This window comes from Manacus candei, unplaced genomic scaffold (assembly GCF_025592945.1).
Source record: "Manacus candei isolate 608988 ecotype Guabito, Panama unplaced genomic scaffold, ASM2559294v1 h1tg000011l, whole genome shotgun sequence".
Classification (NCBI taxonomy): Eukaryota; Metazoa; Chordata; class Aves; order Passeriformes; family Pipridae; genus Manacus; species Manacus candei.
In genome coordinates, this window is record NW_026138059.1 from 19,293,999 (window position 1) to 19,309,218 (window position 15,220).

Here is a 15,220-nt window from a genome sequence, read left to right on the forward strand (position 1 = left end):
CTTATTGAATATTGTAGTTCAGTAGAAAAGATAACAAATATTTATGATTGTGTTATCACAAGAAATAATTCAGTTTTATAAGTTTATAATCTAGTGTGTTCCTAAAAGTTTGGAAAGTTATTAAGACTCAAACATTTTAATATTTTTGTAAATTAAGTTGTGCCCAGTTTATGGTTTTGAAGTTTGATCTCAACACTTCTTGTTTGATTTAGGCATCTTGCTTTTAATATCTGAGTTAAAATATCTGAAGTGAAAAGATTTAGTATTTCTCATCGTTGATCTTAATAAACTATACTGAATTATTAAAGGCTAGTTTAATGATTACAGTAATAGTAATTATACTGACAGGGAACTAGTTCTTGAACAAAATGAACCCCAAAGCTATGTTTTATGTTGGTTTTTAAGTTGTAAAAATAGTACTAAATTTCATTTAAGTTGAACACAAAGATATGAAAGTTGAGTTTAAGTTTCACACATAAGGATTAAGAACCCATTCAGAAAAAGTCAATGTAGTAAAGGAGATTTCAAAGTTATGCGATGAATATGTTGTTAAAACATATTTACTAACATATGAACATGCTTATTAAGGATTTTAAAATTACCATGACTCTTACTGTTATGCTGTTAAATATCCAGGATACTGTGAAAAGCTATAGATATCCAGGTTTAGCATATTTAAAGTTTTCTGTGGAGTATTGAATCTGTGGAAAGACACAGTTTATTAGTTCTCCTTTAGGAACAGTTGTAAATATGGCTGTGTTTTTAGAAACATTGCTCCTGTAATTTCTTACTTTTTTAATGCAAAAATTCAGAGTTAACACACTGTATCATATTTAATGGTGGATAAATGAATTTGAAAATACTTTTTTTATTTTATTCCATTTTGCAGTGGGAATTAGGGTGTTGATTCCTCATGGACATTTTCCTACTCACATATAAAATAGAACTGCTGTCTCACTCCAACATCTATGAAAACAGGAGCACTGATTGTTTTGTAATCTTGCCATGCACACAGCTGCCTTGAGCCAAACAATGGGAACAGCAAACTGTAGAGCCTTGGCATCTGTCTTTATCTTTCTACCAGTAAGATGCTCACAACAATACCCTTCGTGGTGGCCACTCCTGCCCAAGCACTAACAACATTGTTTGCAGTCTTAATTCAACTCCCATGTGCTTTCACATTTGCAATACATTTAATTACACAATAACATACCATTTGTAACAAGATCTCTGCTCTGTTTAATGACAAACAGGACAGTGCACATCTAATGGCTATTAAATGTTCCTTTTTATTCAATTATAGATGTCATGTTCCTCTGTTCTACTTCCAGCAGATCCTCCAAATCTTTCACATTATGTGAAGTTATTGCTTTTGTCATGGGCTGTCTTCTGAAGATTAAAGCATATTATTGAGTGTGTAACTAGCTAATAATTTTTTCTTCAACATATTGTTCAGACCTAAAAGTGATATTGTGTCCATTTTGCAGAGTTGAACTGTAACGTATTAGTGACAACTAAAGTCACTTCAAAAACACCTAAATGTATCTGTTCAATTTGGATGCCACACTTTGAGAACATGAATTTTTTTAAAAAACTTTCCATGTATACTGTACTTGTTATATTCAAAATTTTAATTTCCACTAACATCAGGAGCACTTCTAAGTGCTCAACTCCTTTAAAAGTTGGCCTTAGATTAATAAGGAGCTGAGAGGAGAATCATTAAGTGTGTAACTTATAGACCTCTCAATACACATTGAAGCAAGATAAAAGGAACTGAGGAGAATTAACTGTTAATGGTGATATTGAAGAAACATGCAGAAGACTCATGTTAGAGCTAGTCACTTAGGTAAGTGACAATACAAAATGAGATAGAGAGGCCAAAGTACCCACTTTCATTCACATCTGTTAGCCAATGTTGTGTTTTCCTGTGGGCTCAAATAGTCCTCATACATTTGCTATTCTTACAAAAGGCCGGCATTTCCTCTCGCTCTCCCATTAGTGACTTTGTACAGTTTTTTAGGTTTTTTATCTTTAGTGAAGTGTTTTATCTTAGACATGAGACCTTGCTCAGTAATAGCTTTAGGTTTTAGTTTTGGTCACTGAAAGAAGTGAACCAGCAGAAACAGCTACTCATTCCCTTTTCCTCATTCCTTTGTAAGAAACATTAAACCATTCTGTGGGCAGGCACTACGTTCATCTGCAATTTTTCAGCATCCAGCATGTTGGCTTCAGGCATGTTACTGCTGCAGCAACTTGATACTATTACACAAGTGCTCAGAATGGCATCAGGAGTTACAGAAGGTAACTTGACGTTCCTCAGAAAAGTCCCTAGTCGATATTACTGGCCTACAAATAATAGAGAGATTGGGTGCTAAGCTAACATTGCATGGAATTTAAACCACAGTGGACAACTACACCATCTTCCTGTCTCTATGTTATGCAGAACTTCATTATTTTTCTCAGTATGCCTGCACTTTTTAGTTATGTATATCTTTCACAGAAGTACAGTTTCCTGTTGAAAGGCAAGAGACTTCACAAATCTCCCTGATTTCCTTCTTCCAGTGTTTCTTGTCAATCACATATTTCAAAATATATATTTTATTTTACACTTTGGCATGTAGCTTATCCTCCAATGGCCTTCAACAACTCTTTTATTTACGTCTGTTTTATATTAAAGAGGTATTTAGAGTTTTTTTCTCTATAATCAAATCACTATTCCATTAATTTCTGAAAAAAATTCAACTAAGGTCCATCAGCTCCCCACGTAAAGAATTTTCTGAAGTCTTCAAATAATTTTGTCATGTTCTGCTTTCTTAAAAATTTCTACTACCTATAATTTACAGAATGAATGGAGTTTTCCAGATTCTGCCTTTACTGTGTTAAACGCAGTGAAGTTAAATGCAATGAAATTTATATTTCCAAAATAAAATTCAAAATGTTTTGAAAATTAATGCTTAATTTCAGTTGGATATCTTTGTAGCATGAATTTTTCCCTGAACTTTATGCATTTTTATAAATACTATTTTTTAGTATTTACAAAAATATTATTTTTATAAATACTATTTGTTAGGCAGCTATACTGTGAAATCTAGAAAGGGACATTTTTCATTCTCAGTTAGCCTGTAGAAGACCCAGGCCCAGCATGCAGCTAAAATACACAGCAGTTTGTACCAGAGTTTTGGCTTTTTTAAGGTTGTCTTGGTAACTTGAGATTCTGGGCACTTTTTCTGAGATTTGGGAAACTTATGAGGATACTGAGGATACCTGTTGTTTCCAGGTAAGGGTAACTCTAGCAGCTTCTGACAAACTCCATCAGCTGTCCCTGACCAGCAGGTGCCTGCAGCCTTTTTTCCAGCTGACCCCTGAGTAGGGACAGTCAAGCACGCTTTTATCCCAGGCCAGGACAAGGACTATGTAATAGCAGTTTGTGCAGCAATAGCAGAAGTAACCAGTAGATGTACAGCAGGTTGCACAGCAGGTCATGCAGAAGGGCACAAGGCACAGGACCAAGTGCTACTGAAGTAGTGCTGACAGCTCTTTGCTTTCAGACTTTTGTACCCAGGCAGCTTCAAATGGAGTCCACAGCTCTGTAAGTCCATGGGGCCTCACACATTGCATCCACAAGTGCAGAGGGACCTGTCTGATGTCATTGCAAGGCCTCTCTTGATTATTTTGAGTGGTCATGATGACTGGGAGAGGTTCCTGAAGACTGGAAGAGAGCAAATATCACTTATGTCTTCACAAAGAAAGGTCCAGGGAACTAAAGGCCAATAGCCTTCACCTCAGTCCCTGGGAATGTGAGAGATGAAATCCTCCTGGAAACCATTTCCACACACATGAAGGACAAGAAAGTGATTGGGATAGTCTGCATGGATTTATGAAAGAGAAATTATGCTTGACTAAATGCTTCACTTTCTTTTATGATTTGACTAGCTTGGTGGACGAGAGCTGAGCACTGGATGTTGTTGACCTCAGGTTTAGCAAAGCCTTTGACATTATCTCCCATAATTTCATCTTGTCAACTTAACAGACAAACTGACAAAGTACAGGTTAGATGGGTGGATGGTGAAGTGGATTGAAAACCACTAGGTCCAGAGATTTATCATCAGTGGCACAAAGTCCAGTTGGAGATGCATCAGTAGTGACTACTACCCCAGGGCTACTACTAGAGCCAGTACTGTTCAACATCCTCATTAACAGCATGGACAATAAGGCAGAATGTAGCAGAGAACTGGGGTAAGGGAACTCACATGAAGTTCAACAAGGGGAAATGCAAAATCCTGCATCTAGGGAGGGATAACCCCAGGTATCAGTATACACTGGAAAAAAACTCTCTGGGAAAAAATTTTGTGGAGAAGAACCTTCTGGACAATAAGCAGACCATAAGCCAGCAGTGCATCCTCATGGCAAAAAAAAAAAAAAAAAAAAAGGAGGCCCAGAATATCCTGGGCTGCATTCAAAAGAGCAGCCAGCAGGTGTGGGGAGGTATCCGTCCCGTTTGCTCAGCACTGGTGAGACCATGTTAAGAAAGATGTAGACATACTAAAGTGGGTCTAGCACAGGGCCACAAAGCACATTAAAGGAACTGGAGCAACTTTCATAGGCTGGATAAACTTTCATTGGCTTGGAGAGCTGGGGCTCTTCAGACTGAGAGGGCTCAGGGGAATCTTATCAGTGTATATAAATACCTGATGGGAGGGAACAAAGAAGAGGGAGGCAGATTCTCCTCTGCAGTAGCCAGTGACAGGACAAGAAGCAATAGGTACAAATTAAAAACAAAAAAATTGCATCTAAACACAAGAAAGCACTTTCTTATTGTGAAGGTGGTCAAATACTGATACAGGTTGCCCAGAGAGGTTGTGGAGTGTCCACCTGTGGAGATATTCAAAGCTTATATAGATACAGTTCTGAACAACTGATCCTGCTTGAGAAGAAGGATTATACTAAATGTTCTCAAGAGTTCCCTCCAACGCAAACAATTCTGTGACTTTTAATTAATTAGCTCTAGCTTATTCTCAGCATAGCTGCCAACAACTTCTTTATGGATTAGTAGTATTTTTTAAAAATATTTTATATGTATTTAAACAAACTGATTCTCTGTCTTGGTGGTTTCCCTGGTTCCAGTGATTAATTGAGTTCAAGCATTTACAAATCTTTCTATGATATCACAGCCTGTGATATTCTTGATCCTCTATTCATTGGGATGTTGCAGGTGTCTTGAAGTAAATATTTTTGAAAGAACTTCCTTATTTCCAATTGTTTTGTTTATAATACCAAATACTTCACTTAAGAGGAAGTTATTTTAGCATTATCTTAATAATAAATTAAATACCTCATAAAACTGAGAATCCGTTGTAATATCTAGTGTTTCAGCACTGATTTCACTAAAATTACAAATTTGTAGAGATCTCATGGAATTACAGTACTTGTTTTATGCTAATAAAGTTTATTCTTTGAGATTATAAATTTTTCTAATCAAGCATGAATAAAATTATTATGACATAGCGGAAAATCTTCCTAAATAAATAAATGGATGGGGAGCTGTTAGATTTTCTTAACATAATTATTTAGAGTGACATCAAAATGAATTTAAATTCAGATTACATTTATCTGCTTTATAGAACTTAAATATTTCTTTGACATAATTTGTTTTCTAGTTCAGTGAGTAAATGTTGTACTTAACCAATTGTAAAACAAGCTTTACAGAACAATGATAATTACTGCACAGTAGGTCAGGCTCCTGGCACACTGCAAACAATTTTCTTCACAGCTAAAGCTCTAGAGTTTTGGAATCTCTTTTTATCTTCTCAGTCCTTCTTGACTTTGATGTAAGTTGTTTTTAAGTATGAAAAGCTCTAATCTAATTTTATCTTTAAGTTGGAGTGCTGTATGTTCCTTCACTCTGATATTTTATAGTCCAAAAACGCTGAATGTAAAACAGGGAAATAATTTTCAGTTTTTCTACCAGAATATCTCTAGCTTAAAGTACAAAACTAGTAAAATAGGATACAGAAAAAAAAAAGAAAAAAAAAATCCCACTTTGGCATTTAAAAATTATGAAACCATTGTAATTTAGAATGCTAAAGAAAGCTTTATCAATTAGAAGAGTTCTATTTTTAATTTAATTCCCTTGTTAAATTCCATTGAAGAAATTAAAATCTAACTTTTAATGGAATAGCAGTAATTAATTAACTTTTAAGAACTCATTTAGAGTTTTCAGACTCTCTTCCAAATACTCTATTATTATTTCTTTTATTCTTTCAGCAAAAGGAATAAAAACATGAGAGAATAAGAAATTTTTTTCTCAAAAGTAAAAATTAAGGTATAAACTATCTAAATGTAGTTGAAAACTATTTCTGCAAATGATTTTGGATTTCAATTGAACATCGGTGGATACATTTGAAAAATTTTTTGTAGTGATTTTTTGTAGTGATTTGTTGGCAAAATAGGTTGTGACATTTGACTTCTCAGCACTGCTAGGCTTATTTGAGGACTTTCTTTTTATGTTTGTTAAATACATTTGAATTTTATGTAGTGTGGTTAGGCTTTCCCTTTTAGCATTTTATTAATACCACAATAGAGAAATTAAAGATATTGGAAATCATTCCTAAAATTGGAAACCCAAGATTGAGCGCAAGAATGCTTCTGCATTAGTGAGGAGCTCCCTACTGACTTTTCTTCGAAAACAGAGCATTAGGGTCTGTGTGCTCTCTGTATTCTTCTGTGAGCTGTGTGTCTGAAAGGCTTTAGTGGGACATGAGGGACAGACTTGCACTTGTTTTCTGCAAACGCCTTAATTTCTTGCCTTCTGGCCTTATTTCCTGTGAGTTTATTCAGGTTTAACATTTAATACAGAGGTTAATCTGTAATACACTGGATACCATAATACATCCTAGAGACCAAAGTTAATAGGATTGAAGAAGGAATTGTACACTGAAGTCCTAACACTGTATTATTGAAGTTAAAAAGGTTTTATTATCTGTGACATAGATTTCCAATTTAGGAAAGAGAGTATCCAAACTACAAGATTTCTAAGGATAAAAAAGCCTCCCATAGTTATGCAGTTGTGCCACTACCAGAGTTAATGACAAAATTCTTATTTATCTGCAGCTGTGCAGTCAGGTGGTTAAATGTCAAAGTCCTCTTGAAAAATTACCAAATTTTTTGCTAAATGTGTAGATACAAATAATGACTCAGTTCAGGCTGTGCATTTGTTGTAGATTTGTAATTTTCAGTTTCTGATCTGTCATAGTTGATTGGGATTCTGGAGAACATTCTTCTATCCTACAACTGGTCATTAGATGTGCACAGCTAAGCAACTGGGTTTGATGGGTGATTGATCTGATTTTTGTGATTAATTCTAATCTTCTGTTTCCTATTTGCTCTTGAGCTGACTTTCTTACTGATACTGCCATATGACATCTGCCTTCATTCCCCTGAAATGTCAGTCTGCCAAGGTTTTTACCATAAAACAGAGCAGGGTACTGTCACTGGCTTTGGTCTGGACTGGGTTTTCCCTGGGTTAGAGTTGGTTGCAGCTTTGCAAGCTTCAGGTGAACTACCAGGCACGCTGGATTCCAAACAGAGGGGGAAAGCTGTGAAGCTTAGAGGACTGAGACAAAGGAAAGCCTCTTTGCTGTACTCTGAATTAGTGTGGACACTAGGACCTGTCTGGCTGCTTAGTGGCAACTTTGGGCATCTGGAGTAACAGCCTTTCAGCTGCCCAGAGCCCCACTCACATAGCTGTGTTTAGGTAGCCAAGGCACTGGTGGGGCATCTGTGGGTTGGGCATTTGAAATGGAGGTCTTTACTTTCCACCTGCCTCCTGTTTTGATTCTATCTGTTCCTTTGTCAGTCTGGTTTTGAGGATTATCGAAGAGAATCTTAGTTTACCTTGGCAAATGAACTACATAAGCCTCATTAATCTTGCATAACAACTGTAGTAGATAAGACTTTAAAGCCCAGATTTCTACATTCCCTAGAACTAGTTCCTGTTTTGAAATGTGATGTGTTTCAAGAACCATTAATTAGCAGTTTTCCTTGAAAATGCACACGGGCTTATTCTAAGAACTTCTGCCTTCGTATTCAAGTATGGGTGTTCTTTAAATTATCAATTCCATAAATAATGTCGGTATTCCTACATAACTCTACTCAATTTTATTCTTAAATAATCCATACCTTTTTTTAAACACTAGGATTAGATATTTCACTCTTCTAAAGTTAGATATATGCAAATAGATGGATGCAATATGATACAGCAGGGGGTTACAAAATAGGCTTTGAATTCTTGCACTGTACATCGGACCTGCAGCAATTCTCAGGGCCAGCAGTCAGAATCAGAGCACAAGCCCATGGAAGGATGGACAGATCTCCTCTTCTGAACAGCTTTTCTTCTTATGTAAAGCAAAACTCATCAAGTAATTTCAATTCATAGAAGGGGCAAAGGAAGAGAGAAATAAAGAATGCAGCTGACAATGTACTTCAGCTGGGCACTCAGCTGGGTTTCCTGAAGCACAAAATTTCTCATTTATTTTATTTGCAGTATTTTGTCTTTGTTTGCCCCTAACCAAGCAGTTGTTATTTGCATAATTTGTGTGTGTATCTTAGCTGAAGTCTGTCCCATGGAAAAGAGGAAAGTAGCCAACTGTCCAAATTAGTTGGGGGCAGGCTCTTGATGAGTCAAGGGGATAGGATACAATATCAGTAACATGTAGAAAACTTCCTATTACATTAATTGCCATCAAAAAAATATATGCAGCACAAGGGAAATAACCAGCAACTGTTTAGGTCTTCTTCAGATATGCTCAGTAGCATTAGATAACTTTGACACTACGTATCCTTTTTAAGTTAGTGTAGGTGGTATTGCATTTTTTGTTTAGTTAAAGGAAGAATGTGATGCCTAGGGCTTTTATTTATATTTTGAGTGGGTTTTTAACCTCAGTATTTGCTCAGTGAACTCAACTAAATAAAGGTAATGGGCCTCCTGTGCTGGCTGTCAGCCCTATGCACAGCAGTACGGCAGTAAGTACGGCTGTTATGGGGCTGCCAAGACCTGCTGCCGAGCAGGAGATGGGAACTGTGGCTCTCTGCTAAGCCTGCTCTACAAACTGGAGAGGACATTGAGATGTTTTTCACTTCTTTCTTGCCAGAAGGATGACTCAAAATCAAATTGTAAATATTTAGTCACAGCCTGGCTCATGGCCTGCTCAAGGCAAGATCATATTTGGCTTGTCAAAAACATTCTTCTAATTGTTTTAATTATCCTGAACAAAAACATAAACTGATTTTCTCTACTTACACTGTTACCGTAGTATAAATTTTATCTATTCCATGCTGATGCTGAGGAGTCATAGAGAAGGAATGCTGACAAGTAGGTAGAGCTTTGTGTATTCCTAACACTAAAGTCTCCGTATCTATCTGAAAGGCATTGATGGAAGGTAGTGGCTTGTTACCCATTTCTGTGTTAAAATTAAAATATCAGTTTATAAAGGTGCTTGGAGAAAAAAAAAAAAGGACTTCTATTACTCTAGAAAAAGCTTATGCTTCATACTGATCCCTGTGGTTGCTTTACATGGAACATAGCATAATGACTAATAATGATTAGATAAAAGGTTGGGCAAGTGTTTCTTCTGTGTTTCACTGGGTAGGTGTTCTACTAATTAAAAAATGACAGTTAAAAATAACTACCCACAATTTTTATTTTTTTTATATCTGATTTTTCAGAAAGTTCACCAAGTTTTGTCTTTGCTATGTCATAAATCAAATTTTAGCTCATCTTGTAAACAGAGATAAAATTGCCTTCCCAACATATTCCATGTTTTCCTGTGTAATTAACACCTCGTTCACAGTTGTGTCTGCCAGTCAAAGCCCTGTCTTCTTCTTCCTGACACTTCCTTGATACTTTGTTTAGACTGCTGAGATTTTAAGTGTCATCCTCAGGATACTTTAAAGAAGTCCAAACAGGAAAAGGAAGGTGCTTCAAGAAGTCAACACTGTAGATCATTATAACTCAGAGGGACTATTTTAAAAGTAAGGAGCAATTTATCTTTGTTTATTCCTTACATTGTTACCTCTCAGTCTGTTTTTCATACTTTCTAAGGGAAGTTTAGTGAGTTTTTTTAAAGAAAGTCAGGGAATATTAGTTTCCAAATGTATTTCTGTAGTAGATATCAGTCCAAAAGTACAGATCTAGCTAACTACAGCCCCCTTTCCTTGTGCATGTGTGTCTTTCCTGGCACTGTGCCTTCTGTCAGGCCAGACAAGGTTCTCAGTTGCTCAGTGAACTGCATCGGTCAACTGACCAGTCAAAGAGTACTCCACTTTTTTTGTAGGCCATCCTTAGCCCAGATGAGTTTCCATCTCTGGCTTTTCCCAGGGCTGTATGGACTGTGTTAGCAGCACAGCAGAGGACATGCTGGGGGTGCGTAATAAGGGCAGTATAGCCATAATCCCAGTTTACACACCTACTACTGTATTTTGGTTCTAAAAATTTATCCTGAGCTGCCCCAGTTAAACCCCTGCATGTGCAAGTACTGGTGAGATTAAACAGCTCAGCGCATAGTGTATGTCTCAGCTAGTTAAGACCCAGGAATTTGGCACTCCAAATATGCTGAGGTATTTTTTTTTTCCACACTGCCCTTAAAACACAGTGACTGATGGAGGACCTTTATAAAACCGTGGTGGTAGTGTACATGCTATGTGGCTATTTGTTCATTCTTCAACTTGAAGGGCTTCAAATTCCTCAGGAGAGTCCCTGCCTTCTAGGCAAGAGGTTACCCTGGTGACCTGCAGGTGTGAGGAAGACAGGGTTTTCTGACCAGGGGAGAGCCATAACCCCTCCTTGTGTAAGACCCAGAAGGATCACTCTGCATGTAGTCATGGTGTGACACAAAATGGACTTTTATTAAACATGGATGCCGGCTTATAAAGGGAGAACAGGGACCTTTCTGGAAAGAAGGGTGAAGACTGGGAGGACAGGAGTGGCCAATCACAGCAACAAGGGGTGGAATTATTTAAACATGAACAAATGGGAAACTGTCTCTGGGGAGAACTGCTGAAGCAGGGTAGAATGAATAAGGAAAGGGCTTAGAGGGAACCAATAGGAGAAAGGGTAACAGGGGTACAGTGAAGGAAATTGTACACCTTATAATAAGGCATATTATATTAACAATAAAACAATTACACAACTGAGTAAAGACACTGGGGAACAGATACTCTCGTAGTCATGATAGTCACATTCAGCGCATTACAGCGTAAGTACACTCCGATATATTTTCATCCTCTTCTGATCTCTCTTCACTAAGTTTCCTCCACCACTCATAGGATTCTCTTGGGGCACCTTCAACAGTTTTCCACTCTTACTGTCATCATCTTGTTCCCCTTAGCATCAAGATTAATGAAAGGCAGAGCATGAGAGTGGTTTCTTACAGATCAGGGATCTCACCTGGAAAAAGTGAAACTGGATTTTACTTTCTGTTCCTGAGATTACTTCTGCAGTTTGTGCGAGATCATTATTTAATAAAATACAGAAGCAGGCTTAGAAATAGGGACCACAGCTTACAGAAATACCCCTATGTGTAAATTGGGAACTGTCAGCAAGCATTTCAATTTTTTCACTTTTTAAGCCAAGTTTTCACCAGAACAACCCCCTAGAGCTTTACATTAATTTACACTTGCCATATACAAGGGAAAAATTTAGTCTTAATGGATATAATGCTTCTTTCTTTTCTTAGCCATCACACCTAGATATTAGTTGTTCTCACCTGTTGCTACTAAAAATGTGCATCAGATTTTGACTTGGCAATAAAGATGTAAATTCCTGTAAATTACTTCCATTTTTATGTTGATCTTCCTAAAAAAAAGCACGTGTGAAAACAGCAGTTGTTCAAGTAAACTCTGTACTAAAAAATTATAGTAGTTACATATGCATGTTTTTTTTAGAATCTTAGTGGAAAGTCTCCCTTAAGTAGACTTTTATGGACCTTACATTTTAGTGCAAAGGATTTGCATGTGCATTATATATACACAGATGGTAGTAATTGCACGAAGAAGGTGAATTGTTTTTGCAAATAAATCTCTGACTTGTGTGCTTGTTATCACATCCCAGGGAAGAAGGATATGGGTGTTTCTTAATTAGGTTATATTGTGTGAGGGAACACGATTCAGGATGGAACAGTTCCGGGCGTGGAGAGAAGTGTGCAGCGATTGGCAGGACTTTGTCGTGTGGACTTTGCTGTTATTATGTGGTTTCATTGTATTCACACTGCACAGTGCACAGCCTGGACAAGCCCAGGCTTGTCATGAGTTTGCCCCCACTTCTCCCCCTTTTGCCGGTGTCCCTATGCTGGTTTGTCCCTCTGCTTGTTGGTCTCATGCTCCGCCCTATGTTCTGGCCCGTTCTGCTCCCGAGCGGATAAAAAGAGAGTGGGCACACCTAAATAGAGAACTCTACTTGCATCCTTCCTCATGTCCCATCCCCTCTTCGGACCGCAACAATATTGCACATATGTACTTACTGTGCAGGTCAGACTGCTGGAGCACAGTGTAACATTCCAAGCTCTGGTATATTCAGACAAAATATAATTTCTTTACACCTCATCAAGGTGCTTTGTTAATATCTTTGTCAATGTGTACTCATATTTGAGACAAAGTTTTAAAATGTGACAGTAGATGTTACAGGGATGCAAATAGTTTGTCATAACTATAAAAACCAATCCTAGAAGCAGTGGCTGATACAGAGTATTCATTTTGGATGGGTTTTGATTTTTATGTTTTTTTCATAGTAAGCAAGGCAATAAATGTTTTCTTAACATTCTTCTTCCGGATCAGTCCCTAGCCACAATATTTATAAATGTCTGTTCTAATTTTTTATTTCTAGGGAAGACGAGGCAAACCAGGTCTCCCAGGAAAACCGGGGCCACCAGGACCTCCTGTGAGTAACTAGTGAGAGGAATGGGAAATTTTCACTCTGTCCTCAGACTTTGTTAGCATTTTTGTAGCGGGTTCCTGAATATAACTATAATTGAAAATAATTGAGCTATGTGTACTCTGCTCTACCTATCAAACAGCTACTATTGCTAGCCTTTTGATACAGCAAGTATAAAAGGACTGGGTCCACAAATATGAGGGACTACCCAGGAGGAAAAAGAACAAGATGCAAACTTCAGCAGGGGAAGCAGAAATTGACATTTCAGAGAAAGACTGGCCATATATGCTAAATATGAATACTGTGCATTCATTTTCTTAGCAAAATGTGTGATGCTCTGTAGAAGAAGGGATAATTTCTGTCTCAGAGGGGTAATTTGAAAGATGAAGGACTGTGTGAAGCATGTGCCAATTGTCTGAATGGTGGGGAGGATTATACCCAGCGCTGGAATGAGCACTCAGCTGTAGTTCAAATTAGTTGACTGAAGAATTAAAAAGATTAAGAAATACATGGCTCTATTAAAGGATTTGCAATATGAAGAACTTAAAGGTTTAGCTCAGATCTAAGAGGTTTGGGATTTTATTTTTCCCCTTTACTTTTTTTTAAAGATAAATGATTTAAAATTCAAGTCATGCGTGGATGTATACTAGTCTTCAATAAATGCAGCTTTCCTTGGCTAGAGAAAGATTCGGTCATATTAATAAAATTCCCTGTATATTGTATTGTAAAAATGCTGTTGTACACAAATACAAAACAGCTGTTCATGGATTAAACTTCTGCTGCTTTACATTCTTAATATAAAACAAAGATTTCATAATTCCTTCTTCTACTTACCTAAAATAGGTAAAGGCTAGTAGTTTATGCATCTAAACATTTCATTCATATGCTTCAACCTCATCTTATTTCTAGAGAAGAGAATAATGCACTGCTGTGTGAGATGCAATGACTAAAATAAAATAGGTTTCATCCAGCCTCATCTAAAACAAAAAGTGCATACATTTTATAAATACTCTTTCCTTGCAAAATGTGTTCAGAATGAGGAGTTGATGATGAAATTCGTTTATCCTGCATAAAACTACATAGATAAAAATTAGTCTCTTGCACAGTTGGGACTTCAGAATGCTGAAATGTTCCTGCAGACTGCAGGAGGCCGAACAGGAGAAAAGGAGCGATGCAGAATCTTTCTTAATACAAATGCCAAAAATAACCTTTAAAGGATAAAAAAGCAAACCATAGCAGAGGTCAATGTTAGACCTAATCTACTTAGCTTTTCATGAGCTGGTGAAAAGGTTTTTCTCCATTACAGATTTCTGCCATCATAGATTTGCTGGCAGGTCAGGCTTGTGAAGATTTATGATCCTTGACAGATATACTAAAAATCTTGAGTGGAAGCTAAATTGCGCTTCTATAACTGAGATATACTTCAGATTTTCTTACAGCAAATAGGAAACTCAACTTTGTCAGCATGGCAACATCCATACAAGGAACTCCGTATGAGTACTGTAGCCTAGTACTACGCACCAGAAAAGCATTCCTCAAGCAGTCATGGCCTAAATATTGGTTAAAAGTACTTGTTTCTGGTATAACTATCTTGATGCACTCCTTGCTTTGGGTACACCTATATCATCATCTTGTGTTCTTCTTCCAAGACTGAGAATACAGAGCATAGAAAAGGCATACTCTAAAAGCAGGAATGCCCACTAATGTGCATTGGCAGTATTACCATGTTTGAAGTGCCACAGCTTGTACATACCAAAAAAACCTTCAACACAATCCATCATTCCCCCTCTCTTCTTGAAGGCTCAGACCATATTCAATTGTGCTATATTGTGCTTCCCTTTACCCCTTTTCTACTAATAGTAAACGACTTCTTCATGCACATGGATGTGCCTTTACTTTGGCCTTTCCAAAGAGCAACAGAACTGTCATACCTGCAGGATGCTGGTTGTCATAAGTTTGGCATACACAGGATACAAAATGGTTAACAGATTGACTGAACATGTGAAAATTAGACTCTCCAGGATAAACAAGTTTGAGGTTTGGTTGATGCTTCAAAAGCATATGAAATTTGTATTTGAGAAAAAGGAGATTTGGTCATTAATTATCAGGGTAGCTAAAGCACACACTGTGTGCTTGAAATTAATAAATTTACCTAATTTATTTATCAGTTTGTGCCATGATGTTAAATATTTAATTTAGTTATTAAAACATCCAGGTGCTTAGTAATGACCAAAAAAAAAAAAAAAAGAAACCCAAAACCTGTGAGAAGGAAAGTTCTACCTCTTTCAGGAAGAA

General features: G+C 37.0%; 1 protein-coding gene across 10 annotated transcripts in view; it reads left to right on the forward strand.

Annotated features, from left to right (window-relative positions):
- COL19A1 (collagen type XIX alpha 1 chain) overlaps positions 1-15,220 on the forward strand; it is a 188,179-nt gene that overhangs the window by 112,439 nt on the left and 60,520 nt on the right. For all 10 annotated transcript variants that reach the window (XM_051777715.1, XM_051777713.1, XM_051777716.1 and 7 more), the window contains one exon: positions 12,878-12,931. In XM_051777715.1, coding sequence (XP_051633675.1) covers positions 12,878-12,931 — 54 coding nt within the window. The remainder of the gene's footprint in view (positions 1-12,877; positions 12,932-15,220) is intronic.